The sequence below is a fragment of the Pleurodeles waltl genome, chromosome 5 (genome assembly GCF_031143425.1).
Source record: "Pleurodeles waltl isolate 20211129_DDA chromosome 5, aPleWal1.hap1.20221129, whole genome shotgun sequence".
Lineage (NCBI taxonomy): Eukaryota > Metazoa > Chordata > Amphibia > Caudata > Salamandridae > Pleurodeles > Pleurodeles waltl.
In genome coordinates this window covers 241971304-241994995 of record NC_090444.1, presented here as the reverse complement: position 1 = coordinate 241994995, position 23692 = coordinate 241971304, and the positions used below count along the sequence as shown (strand labels likewise).

The following is a 23692-nucleotide window of genomic DNA, read 5'->3' as shown; positions in this document are numbered from 1 at the left end:
GAATTGTTGGTGCACCATGCCACAAATGTATTCCAACGACCGGTGTATACAGTTTTGGTGGACGGACGCCTGGCTGCCAAGATCAAAAGTCATCAACTGGCACCGCTCAATCTCCGCGCATGAAGGCGGAGGTTGGACAGGTTCGGGTGAAGGACCATCCCCTGTTGCTACGACATAAGATCCGTCCGAAGAGGCAGTCTGAGTGGAGGATCGATGGACATGCATAATAGCTCTGGATACCAGACTCTCCGTGCCCAGTCCGGTGCCACCAAGATGACTTGGGCCCTGTCATTCCTGATCTTCTTGAGAACTCTGGGCAGAAGTGGTATAGGCAGAAAGGCATAAAGGAGGCCGGAGTTCCACTCAAGACAAAAAGCGTCTCCATGCAAGTGTCACCTTGGAAACTCCAACATGCATAACAGCTGACATCGCGCGTACTCTGCAGAGGCGAACAGATCTAACCAAGGCTCTCCCCACTGCAGAAAGAGACCTTGCGCCACCTCCGGATGGAGATGCCATTTGTGATTGGCTGTGCATCAATGGCTGACTTAGTCCACTCTTACATTGAGAACCCGCCAGATGTTGAACCACAAGGATAATGTCCTGATGTTCCGGCCATGTCCAGAGGTGTAGTGCCGCCTGACAAAGGGTCCAGGACCCTACTCCGCCCTGTTTGTTGAAGTACCAACATGGCGGTAGTATTGTCCGTGAACACCAGCACTACTTTCCCTTTGAGAGAGGGAAGAAATGCTTTCAACGCAAGCCTGATCGCCCGAGCTCCAGAAGATTGATATGAGCCCAGACTCTGCAGGAGACCAGAGGCCTCTGATCTCCACCTCTCCCATGTGGCCGCCCCAACCGAGAAGTGACGCATCTGTCACTATAGATAAATCGGGTTGGGGAAGGGAGAGGGATCTGCCGTGGACTCAATGGGGATTCGAAAGCCACCACTGCAGGTCTTTCGCAGTCCCCTCCAAGATCGGGACCATGTTGGAGAGATTCCCCTGATGCTGCACGCACTGGAACTTCAAGTCCTACTGCAGAGCCCGCATATGCCATATGACATGTGCTACTAGCAGGATGCAGTTGGCCATGAGGCCCAGCATCCTCAGAGTCAGTCTCACTGAAACTCAAGACCGAGGCCGAAAGATCTGAATCATAGCCAGAATGTCTTGGACTCGCTTTTTGGGAAGATCAGCCCGAAACTGCACTGTGTCCAGAACAGCTCCGATGAAGGGAAGCGTCTGAGAGGGAGTCAGGTGTGACACGTTTATAGTGAACCTCAGCGTGTGCAGGAGGTTTGCCGTAGTCTGAAAGTGAGAGACGACTTTCTGGCGCGAGTCCGCCTTCAACAGCCAGTTGTCGAGGTAGGGGAAGACTAACATCCCTAAGCTGCGCAGATGAGCTGCAACCACCGCCAACACCCGAGGGGCACTGATAATGCCAAAGGGGAGCATGGTAAACTGAAAGTGCTCCTGACCTACCACGAATCGTAGGTAACATCTGTGGGCAGATAGGATAGGGATGTGGAAATAAGCGTCCTACCAGTCCAACGCTACCATCCAGTCTCCTGGTCCAAGGCAGACGGGACCTGAGAAAGGGTGGGCATTTTGAATTTCTCCTTCTTGAGGAAGTAGTTCAGGTCCCGAAGGTCTAGGATAGGACATAACCCTTGTCCTTTTTCGGCACCAGAAAGTAGAATGAATAACAACCACAATCTACTTTGGGCACACGGACCTTCTCCATAGCTGCCTTGGCCAAGAGAGCTGTGACTTCCTGGCGGAGAAGTGCCAAATGACCCTCTGGAAGGTGACTGAAGGATGGAGGCATGGCTGGTGGAGCAGATTAGAAAGGGAGGGATTAGCCCTTTCAAACGATCTGCGAAACACACCTGTCCGTAGTGATGGATTACCAGTGGGGCAAGTGATGGCAAATCTTGCCGCCAACTGGATGGAAGTGAGGGGACGGAATAGGAGGGTTTGGAGGCTGCCGGGGGCAGAGGTGGACTGGGCAGACCTCTGGATCCCTGTCCCATGCAGGCGTCCATCCCCAGCCACGCAGAGGCTAGACAGCATGGGTGGCACGGTGGCTGGGTGAAGGACGTGGTAGGGAGCCCCTTCTGTGGCCACGAAAGGAGCGAAAAGTGGACTGCGGGGGCGAGGGTCACCGGAAAGAACAAGGGACCGAGCCATAGCCCGAGAATCCTTGAATCTCTCCAAGGCTGAGTCTGCTTTATCTCCAAAGAGACGGGAGCAATGAAAGGGCATGTCCATGAGGGACTGTTGGACATCCCCAGAAAAACCAGAATTACGCAACCAGGCGTGGCATCTCAAAGCCACCATCGTAGCAATCGATCTGCCCAGAGAGTTGGTCGTGTCCAGCCCACAACGTATTGTGAACTTTGCTGCATCTCTCCCATCGTTCATAGCTTGGGAGATGATAGCACAAGCCTCCTCCAGTTTCTGCGGCAGGACTTGTGCAACCGTATCCCATAAAGAGTGGGTATAGCAGCCCAAAAGGCAAGCGGTGTTCACAGACCGCAGCGCGAGACTGGAGGAAGAAAACAACTTCTAACCAAAGTGTTCCAGCCTTTTTGATTCTCTGTCCAGGAGTGCGGAAGGGAATGCGCCTGAAGAAGAGGAAGCCTGGATGACAAGACTCTCAGGCATGGGGTGTTGGGACAGGAATTTAGGGTCGTTCAGAGCGGGCTGATGGCGGCTTGCCATAGTTCTATTCACAGGAGCCCCTGTGTTGGGTTTGGACCAAGTACCCAAAAGGACATCGGGGAGGGCTTCATTGAATGGCAAAAGAGGTTCTGATGTGGAAGCCCCAGGAGGAAGCACCTCTGTCAGGAGACTGGACCTGACCTCTACAGTAGGAAGCTCAAGGCCCAGGACCTCAGCTGCCCTACTGACCACCATACCATAAGTTGCTCCCTCCTCCGTAGCCACGGTAGGAGAAGACAGCATGCCTGCATCTGGAGAAGTATCCAGACTACTGGCATCGCTGAATTCCTGAGCCCAGTGCAAAGATGGGTCATCCTGGTATTCATAAGGGTCCAGGGACCCCTCTAATCCCTCACTGAATTTGTACCCATAGGAAAAAGAGTCTGAATATGACCTAGGGCGACTAGGCCCCATCGAAGACAAAGGCGTCGTCGGGGATAAGAATCGGGTCGACGTTGATAGTGGGCACTATCGACCCGGCACCGGGGAAGGTCTTCAGGGTGTGACTGGAGCAGATCGAGGGGACATTGGTAGCCGGAGCCAAAGCCGCCAGCGCAGAACCCGAAGGCCCCTCAACCGAACCCCTTGGGCCCGAAGGCGCTGCATCAGGGTTGGGCTGGCCAAAGATGAGGCACATGGCCTCATAGAACTCCAAGTTGGCCGGGGTTGCTCCGGCAAACTTGGGGAAGCTCAGAGAGGACCAAGACGCAGGCTCAGAGGACAGAGGACTTGAGCATCGACGCTCTTCCCACATCGCGTCAGCCGAGTGATGGGGCGGAGTCGGAGAGCGATGGGACATCTTTGACTTCTTCTTACCTGCACCCGCAGATTTAGAAGAAGACAAGTGATGATGGCTCCAAGACCGGTCTTGAGACCTTCCTCTCAATCAGACTTACGTGGAGTAGAGTGCAGGGCCGCCTTGAGCTTTAGGGACCACTCCCTCAAGGTCTTCCGGTGCATGGCCCGGCACTCTGAGCACAGCTTTGGGTTGTGGTCACACTCGAGACACCACAGACAAACCTGATGGGGATCCGTCACCATCGTGCGGTGACAGTTCTCGCATGGCTTGAAACCGGTCTTCGAGGACATCCTCGACACACCAAAATTCTCACAAAAACTCAATAAAACGGTCGAAGTCCATCAAAAAGAGACTAGGATAGCTCTTCTCCAGATCAGCGCGTGCTGTAGGAAGAAAAGAAGTGACGTCACTGCGCGAAGGCGGCGTCTATATACTGCTCCCGACATCATCACGGCGACTACAACGCCAACGACGCCCGTGGAGTCGACCGACGCCACCTACTGATGCGCAAGGGTATTGCTCGAAAAACTATCTCCGGATCCAGTCGGACGCCTGGGGGAATTTAAGGTAAGGAATCTGCAACTAGAAGTCTTTATCAGATTCAAATAACACTCTTTTGTAGTGTACAGAGGGAGTCTCTCTTCCTTCCTTAGTGTGTCCCACTCAGCTCACAAGAATGCAGCAATACACAAATCTGTCTGGGGGATTTCTCTACTCCTCATGTCTTCACCAGGCAGGCCTGCGCTTCAAAAAATGGAACTCAGGGTCCTTCATGTAACGTACCCTTACAGACACATTTGCACTCAATGTATGGCCACAGCACATACACAAACACACATACATTCAGCCCCATACATTCACACACTTTCATAGTGCATGCACTGCTCAGTACTGTATCCTTTGCGTTGTGCCATGGTGTGCTACTTGCAAAGACACTACCAGTACTCATAGTCCTCATGTGTGAGCTTCATAATACTTCACCCTTCATGTACTGTCCTTTTCTCAGAAGCACACACACCCAACCCATAAACACCATTCCAGCACTGTGCATCACTCTACATTTAACTAATGTAGGCCAAGGGTGAGTTAAGGAAACAGTGGTGGCACTTTAAAAAGAGGAGTAATCCTGTAGGCCTCACTCCAGTGATAGGTTAAAAAGGACCTATTTACTACTGCTCATTACTACAGGGTGTGCTGCCAACACTGCGCTTGAGTTGCTTAACTGTAGGTGAAGGCGCTAGCCTTTCACCACTATGAGGGCAGTGCTTTGGCCACCCAACCCTGTTCAAAAAGACCGCAATCCGTGAGACAGAACTATGTCATGGTGCACATGCATGATCCATGTTTGCCTATGGCAATAAAAATCAGCCTTAGGGATCCAAACAACAGTATATTTGGGCACTTGGGGCAGGGGTACACATCCATAACCTGGCACAAGGACTTTTCTGTCCCAACACCCCCTGTCCAATTCACCAGTCTCTGTCTTGCATGTTTCTAATATCTCCCTACCTCACCTCTTGCCAGACCCTCTGTGCCTCTAGCTCTAACTCCCTTCTATCTTCATCTCTCGCACTACCTCAAAACTGTGTGGTGCACTCCTCTCCCGATTGCTTCATTAGTTCATTCCTACCTCCATGTATCACTCTGAAACCTAATTCCCCTGCCTCTTTCTCAACCTACTTATTCCTCTTTTTACCTCTGTATCTTTCTTTCAAGTGAATTCACCTTTCTCTCATCGATTCATATCTCTCTCAACTTCGCGTATATCTTTACCTCATCTAATTTTTACTACCTTTGTCACTATTCCTAATCTGTCTAGCTAAGCCATTCCCATTACTTCTCACGAGTCCTCTGATTTCTTTTAACAGAAAAGCAGTGTTTAGCCAGACAGAGGAAACAAGGGATAAAACTGGAAGATAAATTAAGGAAACACTTGTCCGATTCCATGCAGTGAATACTGAAAATCCTCAGAGCAGGGCTTTGACATTCAATGTTGCAGCAAGAATGTCAGTTGTGAAAGGGATATACTTTTTTATTTTTTTTTTTATAGTAAAAGTCCACCAATTGAAGCTACAATCTCAAAAGCCATGTGCATATGTCCTATTTTAATAGCATGCAGCAGCTACCAAACCATCATATTGTCCTTCTTATCATGGACGGGACAGGCTTTTTCGACATGGCATTACACATTATGGGGCTTCAAGACAAATAAAACTTAAGCTAAAACGAAGCACAAAAAGGAATGGTTTCTTCAATGCTCATTCAAGCTGTCCTTTGTTAATATATGGCTGGCTGACTCCAGGCACCTTGAGCTTTACTCTCTCTGTGCGCTCTCATCTGCTGAAAGCTTAACGTATAATTCAATATTGTTTACTGCTACTGTGAAGGAAAGTACCATCTTGCCTGGCATCTTACACCCATTTTTACATGTATGTCAGTTAGTTTTGCTTGTCTCACTGGGATCCTGCTAGCCAGGACTCCAGTGCTCATAGTTTGTGGCCTGAATGCGTATACCTGTGTGGTGCCTAACTGTGTCACTGAGGCTCTGCTCATCAGAACCTCAGTGCTTATGCTCTCTCTGCCTTTAAAATTGTCACTATAGGCTAGTGACTACTTTTACCAATTTCAATTGGCATACTGGAACACCCTGATAAATCCCTAGTATATGGTACCTAGGTACCCAGGGTATTGGGGTTCCAGGAGATCCCTATGGGCTGCAGCATTTCTTTTGCCAACCATCGGGAGCTCAGACAAACCTTTACAAAGGACTGCCATTGCAGCCTGAGTGAAATAACGCACAGGTTATTTCACATCCATTTTCACTGCACTTAAGTAACTTATAAGTCACCTATATGTCTAACCTTCACTTAATGAAGGTTAGGTGCAACGTTACTAAGTGTGAGGGCACCCTTGCACTAGCAAAGGTGCCCCCACATAGTTCAGGGCCATTTCCCCAGACTTTGTGAGCGCGGGGACACCATTACACGCGTGCACTACATATAGGTCAATACCTGTATGTAGCTTCACAATGGTAACTCCGAATATGGCCATGTAACATGTTTAAGATCATGGAATTGTTCTCCTCCCCCCCCCATTCCAAATCTGGTATTGGGGAGCCAATTCCATGCATCCCAGGGGCTCCACTATGGGCCCTGGGTACTGCCAAAGTAGCTCTCTGGGGTTTTCTCTGCAGCTACCGCTGCTGCCACCACTCAGACAGATTTCTGCCTTCCTGGGGTCTGGGCAGCCCAGTCCCAGGAAGGCAGAACAAAGCATTTCCTTTGAGAGCAGTGTGTTACACCCTCTCTCTTTGGGAATAGGTGTTAAAGGCTCGGGAGGGTTAGCCTCTCCCAGCCTCTGGAAATGCTTTGAAGGGCACAGATCGTGCCCTCCTTGCATAAGCCAGTCTACACCGGTTTAGGGAACCCAAAGTTCCTACTCTGGCGCAAAACTGGACAAAAGGAAACAGGAGTGGCCACTCACCTGTCCATCACCACCCCAAGGGTGGTGCCCAGAGCTCCTTCAGTGTGTCACAGAATTCTGTCATCTTGTTTCCAGAGGTGTGAGGGCACACTGGAGGCCTCTGAGTGGCCAGTGCCTGCAGGTGACGTCAGAGACACCTCCTGATAGGTGCTTACCTGACTAGGTGGCCAATTCTCCTTTGAGGGCTATTTAGGGTCTCTCCAGTGGGCTTTTCCTCAGATAACGACTCCACGAACCCAGCAGGACTCCTCTGCACTTCTCTCTTCGACTTCTGCCAAGGATCGACTGCTGACTGCTCCAGGACGCCTGCAAAACTGCAACAAAGTAGCCAGAAGACGACCAGCTACATTGTAGCGCCTAATCCTGTCGGCCTTTCTCGACCTTTTCCTGGTGGTGCATGCTCTGGGGGCTGCCTGCCTTCCCCCTGCACTGGAAGCCATGAAGAAATCTCCCGTGGGTTGACGGAATCTTCCCCCTGCTTCAGCAGGCACCAAACTTCAGCTTCACCTGTACTCTGGGACCCTCCTCATCCTGACGAGCGTGGCCCCTGAAACACAGGTGGTGGAGACTGTCGAGTGGTCCAACTGTCCAAACTTGCCTCCCCTCTCCAGACAGTAATCCTGTGCACCTCGTGAACTGCAGCTACCAGGGCTTCTGTGCACATTTCCAAGAAATCGTGATGCACAGCCGAGCCTAGGTCCCCAGCACTCTCTCCTGCAACGCTCAGCTCCCTGAGTTGATCTCCTGTGTTGTGGGACCTCCTTTTGCAGTGTTGAGATGACCGCTGTGTTCAGACTTCTTGAGCCCATGTTTACGGACTTCTACGGGTGCTTCCTGCTTCTGCATGGGCTCTATACGTTGCTAAGGGCCCCCTCTGTCTTCTCTCCCAAGTGGTGACATCCTGGTCCTTCTTCGGCCCGGGCAGCACCCTTTTTCTCCAACTGCGATTCTTGCAGCTAGTAAGGCTTGTTTGTGGTATTTTGCCAAGGAAACCACTCTGCATCCTCCAGCACGCTGTGGGACATCTTCTGCACGAAGAAGAACTTACTACCTCCTCTCGTTGTTGCAGAATCTTCAGCTTCTTCCAACCAGAGGCAGCCATTTTGCACCTTTATCCGGGGTTTAGTGGGCTCCTGCCCCCCCCCCTGGACACTTTAACGACTCTTGGACTTGGTCCCCTTCCTTTGCAGGTCCTCAGGTCCAGGAATCTGTCTTCAGGGCTTTGCAGTCTGTTGTGGTCCTTGCAAAATCCTTTATCACAACTTTAGTGTGTTTCTGGGGAAATAGTAGTAATTTACTCCTACTTTCCAGGGTCTTGGGGTGGGGTATCTTTTACACCCTTCGTGTTTTCTTACACTCCTAGCGACCCTCTACACACTACACTAGCCTAGGCATCCATTCGTGGTTCGCATTCCACTTTCTTAGTATATGTTTTTTGTTGCCCCTATGGCTATTGCATCCTATTGTATTCTACAGTGTTTGCACTACTTTCTGACTGTTTTACTTACCTGATTTGGTTTGTTGTGTATATTTTGTGTATGTTACTTACCTCCTAAGGGAGTATATCCTCTGAGATATTTTTGGCACATTGTCACTAAAATAAAGTACCTTTATTTTTAGTAACTGAGTATTGTCTTTCTTCTGATATAGTACCTAAATGATATAAGAGGTATTGCATGAGCTTGCATGTTTCCTAGTTTAGCCTTGGCTGCTCTGCTATAGCTACCTCTATCAGCCCAAGCTGCTAGAACACTACTACACTCTACTAATAAAGGATAACTGGACCTGGCACAAGGTGTAAGTACCATTGCTACACACTATAAGCCAGGCCAGCCTCCTAAATAAGCCGACTTGGATTAGCAGAAAATGGGTAAATATGTCAAATAAAACCTTAAAGTTGAGTGCTGTAAAACCACCTAATGTAATCCTCAAAAGGCATGAAATGCATCAAGGACAGTAAATATTGTGCGTCAGTGTGCATGTTTGTTAATAAAGTGCCTTCAGGTCTCTTACAACAAATGTGCGCCATGGCAAAAGATGGATAAAAATATTAGCTCTATTTACAGATGTACAACAGATTATTTCCCGCAGCAACCTGCGGACAAACATGGCAACTGCAGGTTAGACCCGCACACCCACATAAAGTAGTGTTGGTGGAGGAGGAAAGACATGGAGTAAAGTTTGCTTTATAAGACTAAATCCTGTGAATTTCTCATGTACATACATAAATGTGACACACTTACCTTTATCTCGGCTATCTTGGATTTCCTCTGCCAGTCCCATACAGTCAACATGTGCTCGTTGGAGTCATCAATAACAGCCAAATGTACACCTGAATCCTTGCAAAAACAGAAAAAAGATTGCCCAATGAAATTCACATCTGATCTGTATGATTTAAAAAAATGTGTAGCAACAAAAATTGTTTTGTGATTTCTTGTTTCATGAATTCCGATTATTAGCTTGCCATAATCAGATGTGCATGCTAGGTTAACTATTACTGAACACTGCTAGCCAAGCTCAATGCTGTGAGGCAATCAAGCTGTAGAAAGTGTGTGTGACCTCATGGCATTTAATAACTCATTGAGTCAGCTGAGAACAGCACCATTCAAGGACGTTTGGTGACACATGTGGTGCTTCTATAGGTTGTAGTCTACTCCTGGTGTCAGTCAACCACTTATTCATGTCTTGTTCTGGAACTGCCCTCTGAGAATCTTTCTTCCAAAGGGCAGTAACTAAACACCTCCCTATTATGATGATTTAGTGTACTACGTAAAATAATTTAGCTACCGTAAAGCTTTATCATCCATACTGTTACAACCCCTATTGGGCCCTTGTCCAAAGTGATGTGCATGCAGCATGTCTTGTGTTAATGTCATTATCGGTCTAATAATCTGTACAAGAAAATCAGAAACTAAGACTTTTTAGACATTTTTTCAATAAAGAGAAGGGATTGAAAATAGAAATAATGTGTAGGATAATAAATGGCTCCTTGTTGCAGTTACACCCCCCCCTCCCACTTTTTGCCTGATATTGATGCTGACTTGACTAAGGAGTGTGCTGGGACCCTGCTAACCAGGCCCCAGCACCAGTGTTCTTTCACTAAAAATGTACCATTGTTTCCTCAATTGGCACACCCCTGACACCCAGATAAATCCCTTGTAAAAGGTACCAGTGGTAACAAGAGCCCTGTAACCAGGGAAGGTCCCTAAGGGCTGCAGCATGTGTTGTTCCACACTAAGCGACCCCTCACCTAACATGCACACTGCCATTGCAGATTGTGTGTGTTTGTAGGGAGGGGGCACAAGGAGGGTGTAGCAACCCTCAAGGACAGTAGTCATTGGCTATTACACTGTGACCCTAACACACCCCTAAATTCAGTATTTAGGGGCGACCCTGAACCCAGGATTTTAGATTCCGGACAAACTACAAAAAAGAAGGGACTGCTGATCTGCAAACCCCACAGAGAAGAAGGAGACAACAACTACTTTGTCCCCAGCCCTACCGGCCTGTTTCCAGATTCAAAGGACCTGCAACAGCGACGCATCCAACAGGACCAGTGACCTCTGCCGACTCAGAGGACTGCCCTGCAAACCAAAGGACTAAAACTCCTGTGGACAGCGGCTCTGTCCAAAGCAACAAGAAGAAACCATCTTTAAAGGGACTCTCACCTCACTCCTGAAGCGTGAGTCCCCAACACTCTGCATCCGACGCCCTCCGGCCCATGTCCAGAGAAACCAACACTGCAGCGAGGACCCCCAGCCAACTCCCACGGCGTGTCCACCCTGAGATGACCTCCATGCACCCCCACAGCGATGCCTGCAGAGAGAATGCAGAGGCTCCCCCTGACAGCGACTGCACGGTAAAGAACCCGACACCTGGAAGAAGCACTGCACCTGCAGCCCCCCAGGCCCAAAAGAAACAAACTACCGGTGCAGGAGTGACCACCAGGCGGCACTCATCTTTGCCCAGTCAGTGGCTGGCCCGAGAAGCCCCCCTGTGCCATGTCTGCATCGCCAGAGTGATCCCCCGGGTCCCTCCATTGATTCCAATAGAAAACCAGAAGCCTTGTGAGCACACTGCATCTGACCGACCCTGTGCAGCTGAGGGTGTTATTTTGTGTGACTGTTTGGGGACCCCCGCAGTGCTCTACAAAACCCCCCTGGTCTGCTTTCAGAAGTGGTAATTACCTGTTAGTAGACTGGAACCGGAGAACCCCTAGTCGCCATAGGTGCCACTGTTATTTGGGCCCCTCTTTGACTTCTGCACCTGACCGGCCCTGTGTTGCTGGTGCTGGGCGTTCGAGGTTGACTTGAACCCCCAACGGTGGGCTGCCTATGCCACGGAGACTGAACTTGTAAGTGCTTTACTTACCTGCTAAACTAACTTGTACTTACTTCCCCCAGGAACTGGTGAATTTTGCAGTGTCCACTTTTAAAACAGCTTTTTGCCACTTTCTACTAAACTGTGTACATTACTGTTTTGATTCAAAGTTCTATACTTACCTATGCCAAGTACCTTACAATTTATGTATTTATTGAATTCTGAATCTTGTGGTTCTAAAAGAAATTAAGAAAATAATATTTTTCTATATAAAAACCTATCGGCCTGGAGTTAAGTCTTTGAGTGTGTGTTCCCATTTATTGCCTGTGTGTGTACAACAAATGCTTAAACCTACCCTCTGATAAGCCTGCTGCTCGACCACACTACAACAAATAGATCATTAGTATTATCTAATATTGTCACTATCAACCTCCAAGTGGAACTCCTGGACTCCGTGCACACGATCTCTCACTTTGAGATATTATGTACAGAGTCAGCTTCCTACATAATGGTTTATGAATAATGACTGAAGAATAAGAAAAAAATATTTTTTGTTTGGCTGCCTACGAATGTGACAATTACACTTGGAAGTATGTTTTCCCCCTATTATGGACTGTATGACAAATCAACAGGAAAGGGTTTCACATTGTGAACTCTGCCAACAGCAATAGCAATAGGATTTCTATTGTGGACTCTCTGTAAAATACAACAGGAAGGAGTTTACAATGTTACCGCCGCTGCAAAAACCATAGGAAAGGGTTTTGCATTTTGAACTAGGTGACCAGTACAATAGGAGAGGTTCATCTTTTTGGACTCTGGGAGAAATGTGATATGAGGAATTGGTACATAGGTCTCTTTTAAGGTCTGACCACAGTAAATGTGTGGTGGTTCCAGAGGGAGATATAATAGTTATGTCAATGTACACTTTGTGTCCACCTAAAATGTTCAACGGGTCACAGAGACCACATGGTCATATTTATGCTTGTGATAAAACCAATAGGCTTACTTTTAGGGTTTTAAAGTAGTGACATGGGCAAGTCAACCATTTACATTGCAAATGCCTGAAAGCATGCAGCTAAATCTCTGCTGATCATTAAAGGCTTTATATGTAACAATCGGCACCAAAATAGGGGTTCTGCTGTTTTTCGGCTTTGAACATGTTGGTGAACATACTGTCACCTGGTACCACACTAGTAACCGCAGCAGACTACATTTACAGAGTTGACTACACTCACAGCCCCAGGTGATATTTCATTAGGTTATGTGATTTGTGCCCAGTTTAATCGCAGAGGCCACTGAAAGCAGTGTTCCAATTTTTAACTGTACCTAAAATCTTTAAAATATTTGTTCTTTATAAATATAATATTTAGTTGTAAGAGCCTTAAAGTTATTTTCCTTTTCAAAGAAAAAGGATGGTTGAACAATGTTTTTTTGTGTTATTTTAGTTTGATGCCCAATTCTGAATTTCTAACACTACCTTCCTGAGTCAACCCTAAAATTGCTGTGCCTGACAACCGTGGGTGTCAGATTTTACACTGTGAAATCTTTAAGAAATGCAATAAAACAGATTTACATTGTGGACTGTCTGAGAAATGCAAAAGAACAGTTTACATTGAGAATTGTTTATTTTATTGCGTACATCTGTAAAATATGTTTAGTATTTACTTTTTTTTTAAATCTGTTTATTAAACATATCTACAAACATCATACATTTATATAATAAAGAAAAAACGAAAATTACATTTACAATGTATATATTCATACAATGCATAGGGTATCCTTGTCTTCTGTACTGTGAAATACTACAAAACATTGAACTGTTAAACTGCGTCACATTAATATCTTTTGTGCGAACTATAGGGTTCTTGAGATAATCCGAATTACCTACGGCTAAGATGGAGAGACAACAAGACACCTGTACTGGTGAATGGGGGGGAAGGATTTGTTATCCGATACAATAGTCTATAGATAGGTTGGCATGTTGGGACGTACAGTACACTGGAAACAAGACAGCATGAAATGGGGTTTTCGTTAACTGATAGAGCGTATCTTATGTAATGTCAAAGCGTCCAATGTGCATGAGCCCAGCAGTGCAAAGTGGTTGAGGTACAGAACTTATCTACTGTGAAATAATGAAATCAATCATTATGTAGGGAAGCTTAGAACATACGATAGCCCGTAAGGTGTATCAAGATTCAAGGTGGATATATATCTTTTAGCTTCTATGCCAACAATAAAGGCATCCCATATCTCATCACCTCCCCGAATCAGTACTTTGCGCTGTAACTGGCATAATGTTTGAGCTTCAGCATGAGAGCACTGTAATAAATCGCGCAGCCAAGTAGTGTGTTCTGGGGCGTGTGCAGCCTTCCAAGGTGTGGCTATCAGGCGTTTAAACACTATGAAGGCTAGAAAAATGAATTTATGTAGGTGTTTGTCTCCTTTGGCACGACGGCGCAAGCCCAACAAACAAGACTCTGGGGTTAAATTCAGAGTGTGGTCAGTGATGCCTGCTTTGGTATCACTGATACGCCGCCAAGCCGTGTTCAATGAGGGGGCAGCTCCACACCATATGGTAAAATTCTGCCGCTGGGAGCGCGCATCTAGGACACATCAGACCTGAACTGGGATATATCCTTTTAATGCGGGACGGGGATAAGTAAGAGTGATGTATGTAGTTGAACTGAGTGTAACGAAGTCTGGTATTGTGGGAAATATTTTTTTTTCGAACGATAGTGCAGAGGACCATGCACTTATGGATAATGGAGAAGGAAGTGCCGCATAGCAACGGGCCTTAGCATGAGATAATTCAGGACAGACTTCAACCAACAGTAATTTGTATAGCCTTGATATAATGCCTTTAGTGTTACCGGCTGTAAGGATCATAGTAAGAAGTAGCGACTCCTGCGGCTCCGTAGTACCCCGCTTCCATATATTGACAAGCAGGTGTTTAATTGCACAATATGTTAAGAAAGCCCCTCTTCGGGTCCCTGCCGATTCCATAAGTTCTCCGAAAGATCTTAGTGTGGAGTCCGAGTAGTATTCACCCGTATTCAACAGTCCTATGCCACTCATATCATGATGTTCCGCTATTATTTGGGCCCCCGGTAATTGTGACAGCAGGATCAAAAGAGAATATGGAATCAGGGTGTTTCTACCATGGACATATCTTTTGCCAGCACAATCTGACAACATCAAGTAGAATGGCCCCGGGTTGTGGGCGACTAGTGATATCAAGCAGCCAGGTAAGTATCGAGCACAGAGCCAGCGCGTCCATTATTATGTTACGCTCTGATGATGGGGCCTCACCGAGCCAAACAGCCGGCCATTGTAATTGGGCAGCAGCATAATATAATTCAAGATTAGGCATGCTCAGTCCACCCTCACATTGTGGATATTGTGTTATGGACAGTGCCGCTCTGAGTCTGTCCCTTCCCCAGAGTAGGTCTGTCAGCAGCGAGTGCAGGGATTTGAAGAACGATCGTGGCAAGATTATCAGGAGCGCTGTAAAATAGTATAAGAATCTCAGGAGAATAAGCATTTTGGCTATGGCTACTTGCAGGAAGGTGGCTCTGTATGTACTATTTCAAAGTAAGAAATAGCATGCACAGATTCCAAGGGTTCCTCTTAGAGGTAAGATAGTGTCAAAAAGAGATAATTCTAATGCTCTATTTTGTGGTAGTGTGGTCGAGCAGTAGGCTTATCAGAGGGTAGTGTTAAGCATTTGTTGTACACACACAGGCAATAAATGAGGAACACACACTCAGACAATTCCAGGCCAATAGGTTTTTATATAGAACAATATATTTTCTTAGTTTATTTTAAGAACCACAGGTTCAGGATTTACAAGTAATACTTCAAATGAAAGGTATTTCACTTAGGTAACTTGGGAACTTTGAATCAGCAAAATAGCATGTACAGTTTTCACAAAAATGGCAATAAGCTATTTTAAAACTTAGTGCAATTCTCAACGGTTCCTGGGGGAGGTAAGTATTTGTTAGTTTTGCAGGTAAGTAAACCACCTACAGGGTTCAAAGTTGGGTCCAAGGTAGCCCACCGTTGGGGGTTCAGGGCAACCCCAAAGTTACCACACCAGCAGCTCAGGGCCGGTCAGGTGCAGAGGTCAAAGTGGTGCCCAAAACACATAGGCTTCAATGGAGAAGGGGGTGCCCAGGTTCCAGTCTGCCAGCAGGAAGGTACCCGCGTCTTCGGAGGGCAGACCAGGGGGGTTTTGTAGGGCACGGGGGGGGACACAAGTCAGCACAAAAAGTACACCCTCAGCGGCACGGGGGCGGCCGGGCGCAGAGTGCAAACAGGCATCGGGTTTGCAATGGAGTTCAATGGGAGACCCAGGGGTCTCTTCAACGAAGCAGGCAGGCAAGGGTGGGGGGGTCTCCTTGGGGTAGCCACCACCTAGGCAAGGGAGAGGGCCACCTGGGGGTCGCTTCTGCACTGGAGGTCGGATTCTTCAGGTCCTGGGGGCTGCGGGTGCAGTGTCTTTACCAGGCGTCGGGTTCTTAGAAGCAGGCAGTCGCAGTCAGGGGGAGCCTCTGGATTCCCTCTGCAGGCCTCGCTGGGAGGGCTCAGGGGGGGTCAACTCTGGCTACTCACAGGGTCGCAGTCGCCGGGGAGTCCTCCCTATAGTATTGTTTCTCCGCAGGTCGAGACGGGGGCGTCGGGTGCAGAGTGCAAAGTCTCACGCTTCCGGCGGGAAACGTGTTGTCTTTAAAAGTTGCTTCTTTGTTGCCAAGATGTTTCTTCTTTGGAGCAGAGCCACTGCCCTCGTGAGTTCTTGGTCCTTTTAGATGCAGGGTAGTCATCTGAGGCTTCAAAGGACGCTGGACCCTGTGGAACGCGTCGCTGTTGCAGTTTCTCTTGAAGTGGGGAGACAGGCCAGTCTTCTCTGCAGGGCTTCAGGTCAGCAGTCCTCCATCTTAGGTTGCAGGAATCTATCTTGCTAGGTTCTGGGAGCCCCTAAATACTCAATTTAGGGGGGTGTTTAGGTCTGGGGGGTTAGTAGCCAATGGCTACTAGCCCTGAGGTTGGCTACACCCTCTTTGTGCCTCCTCCCTGAGGGGAGGGGGCACATCCTTAATCCTATTGGGGAAATCCTCCATCTGCAAGATGGAGGATTTCTAAAAGTCAGAGTCACCTCAGCTCAGGACACCTTAGGGGCTGTCCTGACTGGCCAGTGACGACTCCTTGTTTTTCTCTTTATCTCCTCTGGCCTTGCCGCCAAAAGTGGGGCCGTGGCCAGAGGGGGCGGGCATCTCCACTAGCTGGAGTGCCTTGGGGCGCTGTAACAAAGGGGGTGAGCCTTTGAGGCTCACCGCCAGGTGTTACAGTTCCTGCAGGGGGAGGTGAGAAGCACCTCCACCCAGTACAGGCTTTGTTGCTAGCCACAGAGTGACAAAGGCACTCTCCCCATGTGGCCAGCAACATGTCTGGTGTGTGGCAGGCTGGTAAAACTAGTCAGCCCACACTGGAAGTCGGGTATGTTTTCAGGGGGCATCTCTAAGATGCCCTCTGGGGTGTATTTCACAATAAAATGTACACTGACATCAGTGTGCATTTATTGTGCTGAGATGTTTGATACCAAACTTCCCAGTTTTCAGTGTAGCCATTATGGTGCTGTGGAGTTCGTGTATGACAGACTCCCAGACGATATACTCTTATGGATACCCTGCACTTACAATGTCTAAGGTTTTGTTTAGACACTGTAGGGGCATAGTGCTCATGCACCTATGCCCTCACCTATGGTATAGTGCACCCTGCCTTAGGGCTAGAGGGGTGACTTATCTATGCCATAGGCAGTGTGAGGTTGGCATGGCACCCTGAGGGGAGTGCCATGTCGACTTAGTCATTTTCTCCCCACTAGCACACACAAGCTGGCAAGCAGTGTGTCTGTGCTGAGTGAGTTGTCTCCAGGGTGGCATAAGACATGCTGCAGCCCTTAGAGACCTTCCCTGGCATCAGGGCCCTTGGTACCAGGGGTACCAGTTACAAGGGACTTACCTGGATGCCAGGGTGTGCCAATTGTGGAAACAAAGGTACAGGTTAGGGAAAGAACACTGGTGCTGGGGCCTGGTTAGCAGGCCTCAGCACACTTTCAAATCATAACTTGGCATCAGCAAAGGCAAAAAGTCAGGGGGCAACCATGCCAAGGAGGCATTTCCTTACACTACTCGCCCCATAGGTGACAGGGGGAGTGATACCCAGAAGGGTAGGGAGCCACAGGTTGAACGTAGAATCCTGTCTATATTGCCTTCCCTGAGATCGTCTATTGAGTGATATATCTGTACCCATAAATACTTGAAGGTGGAGTAGCACCATGGCAATTGATAAACTGGTAGGGCCGTTCGATGTTCTGAAGGTATAAGGGAGAGAGGGTAAATACATGATTTAGACCAGTTGGTACGGAGGCCAGAGATGGATGCAAAAGTATTGATTATCACCCTCACCCAGGTCACCGAGGCACCATGATCACGCAGATAAATTAGGACATCATCCACATATAAGGAGATGATGTGGTATGCATCCAGTTCCGGTATGCCCCATATCTGCGCCTGCGTGCGTAATTTGACAGCCTGTGGCTCTATAGCTATTGCAAATAATAGAGGGGATAGCGGGCAGCCCTGTCTAATTCCTCTTCCTATTGGGAAGGAAGCAGAGATGACCTGTCCAGTTTTGACACGGGCTGTGGGTTTAGTGTACAATGTTTTGATCCACCTAATGTATCCTGGGCCAAATCCCATCGCAGCGCGAGTGTTGATGAGATATTCCCAACTTAGCGTATCAAACGCTTTTTCTAGGTCTAGCGACAGGGCTACAGCCTCCTCACGATTACCATTTTGTATTATACGAAGTAGTCTAATATTTAAAAAAGTACTCCTTACGGGTATAATTCCAGATTGGTCTGTATGGATCAACCCTGACAGGAAGGGGAGAAGTCTATTTGCTAAGATCTTACCCAGTAGTTTACAATCTGAATTGAGTAAAGAGAGAGGACGGTATGAACGGATATCTAGAAGGTTGCGGCCAGGTTTGGGAAGTACAACTATTAGGGCTTTGCACATTGAATTCGGTAGTTGTACCCCATCATATGCTTCGTTGTACACCTGGAGTAATGGTCGTAGAAGATATGGTGCTAGTGAGGTTAGATATTCTACTGGCAGCCCGTCCGAGCCAGGTGTCTTACTGCGCACCATCTGTGACAATGCCAGACGGAGTTCCTCTATAATGATTGGGCCCTCCATTGCGTCCGCCTGTTCTATCAGCAGGCGGTTCTGAGGGGTGGACATCAAGAAGTTAGTCATTTGTATTTTTAGCGAGGGAGTAGGGGTGAATATAGAGACCGGTAGTATGCATAGAAGGCTTCGTTAATTTCCACTTGGGAGTTGATTATATTCCCGGAAGGCAGACGGATCGCTCCTATAGGTGAGGGCTGTGAAGGCTGATGCACCAGCCAAGACAGCAGACGGCCTGATTTATCTCCCTCTGCATACTGATGTGTCATGAAGTGTCTGTAGTCATGTTTGCACAATCTATTATCCGCCTCTCTGTGACCAACCCTCAGCCCCTTCAATTGTTCCAGTGGTAGCTCTCCCCTAGACACTGCCACATCTGTCTCGCGCAATTTAATCTCCAGTCCTTCCACCTCTTTGAGCAATACCCTCCTTACTCCCACTGAGGCTGCCAAACAGTGGCCTTGCATCACCGCCTTATGGGCACCCTATTCGGTAGCACGATAGGGTGTTGTGTTATTATTCAAGGAGAGATAAGTGGTTAAGCACTGAGCGAGGTCTGTGCGAAAGGGGGGGGGGGGGAGTCTGAGAGTGCCTCCGGCTGGAGGCGCCATGTGGGGATACGTGTGTACGGACGCCCCCAGTCCAGTATCAATCATAGCGGACTATGATACGATATGGTACGAGCCAGATAGTCTGAGGCGTGCACCCTATGAATCACAGCTGATGATGTAAGGAGCATGTCTATTCTAGTGTGTAGGTGATGTACGGGGGAATAAAAGGAGTATTCGCGTTGTGTTGGGTGTCTTGATCTCCAAATGTCCCTTAAGCCAATCCACGTTACCCATACTGCTAATTCACGTGAGATTCGGTTACTCGGGGCGGTCAGGAGTGGGGGAAATGAACGATTCATGTGAATGTCTAAGACACAATTGAAGTCTCCTCCCCATATGCTATCTGTTGCTGGGTCGCAGAATATCCCCGTAGACAATGTATGTACGAAACCGCATTGATTAGTGCTGGGAGCATACAGTGCCACCAGTGACAGGGGCAAATCATCCAGGCCCCTCCATCACCACGTAACTACCATCCGGGTCGGTCTGTGTGCGATCACTCACATATGGTACTCCTGGAGCTATCCAACTAGCCACCCTGCGAGTGAAGGAGGAGGATGTGGTCCCACACAGCTGTCCCTTCCACCTTGCACATATTTTTTCTAGCATGGTATCTGATAGGTGCGTTTCCTGCAGCATGGCAAGATGTATTTGGTGTTTCCTAAGATATGCGTATACTCGCTGTTGCCTGCGTGGAGTTGCCATCCCCCTTACATTCCAAGTCAACACATTATATTATGAGGTGAGTTTTCTTCCCAATGGGGCTATAAGAATATGTGGAAATTGAGTGAACTAAAGCCACACATGGTCCCCACAACCGCTGTTCCCGAAAGATACCAGACGCCAACAGCCAATTATATGTTTGCCTCCATAATCTCAGCATCTGTATGTGGCCTCATAGGTAAGATGTAGTTTGTGACGCTAATAGAGTAAACCTAAATAAACATCCAGAAAGAAACCCTTCGAAAAAATAGAAAAAAACCGAACTGCAAATAAAAATGCCAAACAACAATATTATAAGTGCCCCAACAGAATGAGATCCGCTCACTGGCATCGAGTAGAACAGGTCCATATGGAACGGGCGTGTATGATTTAAATGGAAGCTAAGAGTGCAGGCTCCCGGCACTACGAATGGTCACTCTCTGCCCAACGCCCAGACCCCAAACGGGAATGTCCTAGAGGAAAAAGTTATGTAGAAGGTCTCACGCAACCACTTGTTTGTGAAAGACATCCATACATAAGCGAAACATAGGACCTGGTAGTGTGGCGTAGCATAGTACTTGCAAGCGGCAAGGTAGGTGGAACATATCAGATATCATCAGCTGAGCGTGGAGTGAGAAGCGGACCCAACGAGGAATCCGTGGAGTGGGAGGGGGTATCTGCCTCTAGTTCAACATCTGCTTGGGTGGACGTCGCTGTCGGAGGATCAGACACAAAACTTGACGTGGCCTGTAATAGTTTAGAGCGTTCCTCAATCAATTGTTCGGGTGTGGGTTTAATCCCTTGTCGCTTACGTTGCCTACGCTTTACCTTTGGAGAAGACCAGACTTCCTCCGTTTTCTGTACTTGCGGGTCTAGCTAGGCCCTTGGCATGCAGCCAGGTCCAGGCAACCTCCGGTGAAGTAAAAATGTGCACTTGAATCGTCCTGCACTGGGAGCTTGGCCGGGAACAGCAGCGCATACTTGATTTTACGTTCACGAAGGCGCTCCTTAACGCGACAGATATCTGCAGTAAAGTCAGGATAGGCTGTAATCATTGCATTTTCGTATTGTACAGGGTACATTTTGCGAAATAACTGCAAGAGGTCCCTGTAACGATAGTTAAGTACCCTAGCTATCAAGGGGCGAGGTTGTGCTCCTGGTGGCGGGGGGCTACCTGGTACTCTATGTGCAGGTTCAATTGAAAAGAACTTCGGGACCTTGTCACGTAGTAAGGTGTCCGTGAGCCACCTCTCTAAAAACAACTCCGCACTAGGGCCTTCAACACGTTCCGGGAAGCCCACCTGGCGGATATTATTACGTCTCGATCTCCCTTCCACGCCCTCCGCGCTACGCTTTAGGCTAATTACCTCTGTCGCCAAATGTAGTATCTTCTCTTGTAGAATTTGTACCACCGGAGGCAGCTTAGCCAGGTCGTTTTCCACCTCCGCAACCTGGTCCGACAGTATATGCTGATCAGCACGGAGTAAATTGACGTCTACCACTACTGCGCCAGTCTTTGCCTCCAGAGTGGTCTTAGTGTCGAGAATGGCCTGCAGTACCTTTTCAAACTGTGATGTATGGTTGTGTAGAGTAGTTTCCATTTTCTGCATAGCTTGATAAGTCGCGCTTTGTTCACCTGCAGGGGGAGCAGGTGCATCCATAGTGTTGGAGGGTGGGCTGAAAACCACTAGACACCAGGGAAATTATTTTTTTTGTTTTAGGGCAGCGACCCCTTAGGCAAGGCTCACTGCCCCGGGGGCAATATTTTTTTTTATATGTTTCGGCCCCCCCCTGGGGCTAGATAGGCCATGTTTTTGGCAGATCTGGCCCCTGGGGGGGGGGGGTGTTGAAACCCACTAGGCGCCAGGGATTGTGAGGTGTGTGTGTTTTGTGGGGGGGGGGGGGCAGTAGTTGTCCTGCGGTTTGCATAGTTGCATGTTTTAGGTAAGTGAAAGCAATTTACTCCAAAGGAGTATTGTTGACATGCATGAATGACATGATGATTGTAGGTGGTGTACTAAATGCAGTATTGTGTGTGAAATTGTCCTTAGATTTCAGCACAATGATATTTGCGTTGTCATATGTCTAATTTGCTTTTTTCTTTTTTCTTTTTAGTGGGATATCATGGGTGATTGCTGTGTAGAGTAGTTGTTGGTGAGTTGCTTGCTCAGGCAAGTGAGTGGTATCGTTTTTTAGTACATAACTCTTTGTGATAAAGCTACACTTTGTTTATTACTTATTTTAGTGCTAGTTGTTGTTGGCAATCCATTTGTTGTTAGTGAGAATCATGGCTAGCCGCAGAGTGACCGCTCAGCAGGTTGTTGCTATGCTCTTTGAGTCGTCTTCAGACCATGATTACAAGACTGACTCTGCATCTGAGGCAGAGGAGGAAGTGAGAGATTCTGGCAGTGAGTTTTCTGTCCGAGAGTATTCTATTGATGAGGAAGCTACTCTCAGTGCAGATGAAGGGCCTGTTTTAGGGGAGGACACTGATGTGCCAAGAGTGCAGCAGCCTGGGGCTGAAGGGTTTCCCATTAGAAGATCTGACACCTGGATTGCCCCAAACATGGAGCAGCCACAGTTACCTGCATTTACTGGTCTCCTAGGGTGTAGAGTCAATACGGAAAACTTTTTGCCTGCCCATTTCTTTCACTTGTTTATGGACGATGTATTTTTCTAAGAGATTGTGGAGCAGACTAATTTGTATACAGAGCAATATTTGAGGGACAACGCTGCCAGACTTAGGCCTCAGTCTAGAGCTACTCAGTGGGTTCCCACATATCTAGAAGATATGAAAAAGTTTTTGGGTTTTACTTTTTAGATGGGGTTGATCAGGAAGCCATCACTGGCTTCTTTTGGTCTACTGGTCCCTTGATGGCAACGGCTATATTTCCTGCAACTATGACACGTAATCGCTATTTGCTTATTCTTCGTATGCTGCATTTTGTAGACAATGCTTTAGCCTTGCCACGAGATCACCCTGATTGTGACCGTCTTTTTAAGATTAGGCCTGTCCTTGATCATTTTGTAGATCAGTTTTCAGAGGTCTATGTTCCAGGCATAGAGATAAGTGTGGATGAGTCTTTGGTCCTTTTCAAGGGGCGTTTAGTTTTTAAGCAGTACATTCCTAGTAAGAGGGCACGGTATGGGATTAAATTGTATAGGCTGTCAGAAAGCAGTACAGGATATGTGTATAATTTCCGGGGTCTACACTGGTAGGGATTCCAGTATTGACCCTCCTGGTGATCCGGCCACTTTTGGAGTTAGCGAACAAATTGTGTGGGAACTTGGTAGACGACTGTTTAACAAAGTTCACCATTTGTACATAGATAATTTCTACACTGGAGTGCAGTTGTTCAAGGAGTTGTTTAGAGTGGACACTGTTGCTTGTGGCACAATCTGTTCTAACCGGAAAGGCTATCCAAGGGAGCTTGTCTGTAAAAAACTTGAGGGGACAGTGCAGTGCCTTGCGGAATAATGAGCTGCTAGCTCAGAAGTTTTCAGACAGGAGGGATGTGTACATGCTATCTACCATCCATGATGAGAATACTTCCCCTGTGACTGTTTGAGGGTCAGGTTGCGGAAGTGCGCAAACCTGGGTGCATTTTGGACTACAATAGGCACATGGGAGGTGTTGATCAGAGGTTGGAACCTTACACTGCTCTTCGTAAGTCTTACGTGTGGTATAAAAAGTTGGCATTTATTTCATTTAGCAACTTTTAATGCTTTTATTGTGTTCAAGGATTGTTCACCGGAGTCAAGGATGACATTTGTTAAATTTCAGGAGTCAGTGATAGAGAGCCT

At 47.7% G+C, this 23692-nt stretch overlaps 1 protein-coding gene across 8 annotated transcripts in view; it reads right to left on the bottom strand.

Moving 5' to 3' along the window:
- Positions 1-23692, bottom strand: part of EML4 (EMAP like 4) — a 636979-nt gene that overhangs the window by 119944 nt on the left and 493343 nt on the right. For all 8 annotated transcript variants that reach the window (XM_069233976.1, XM_069233980.1, XM_069233975.1 and 5 more), the window contains one exon: positions 9252-9347. In XM_069233976.1, coding sequence (XP_069090077.1) covers positions 9252-9347 — 96 coding nt within the window. The remainder of the gene's footprint in view (positions 1-9251; positions 9348-23692) is intronic.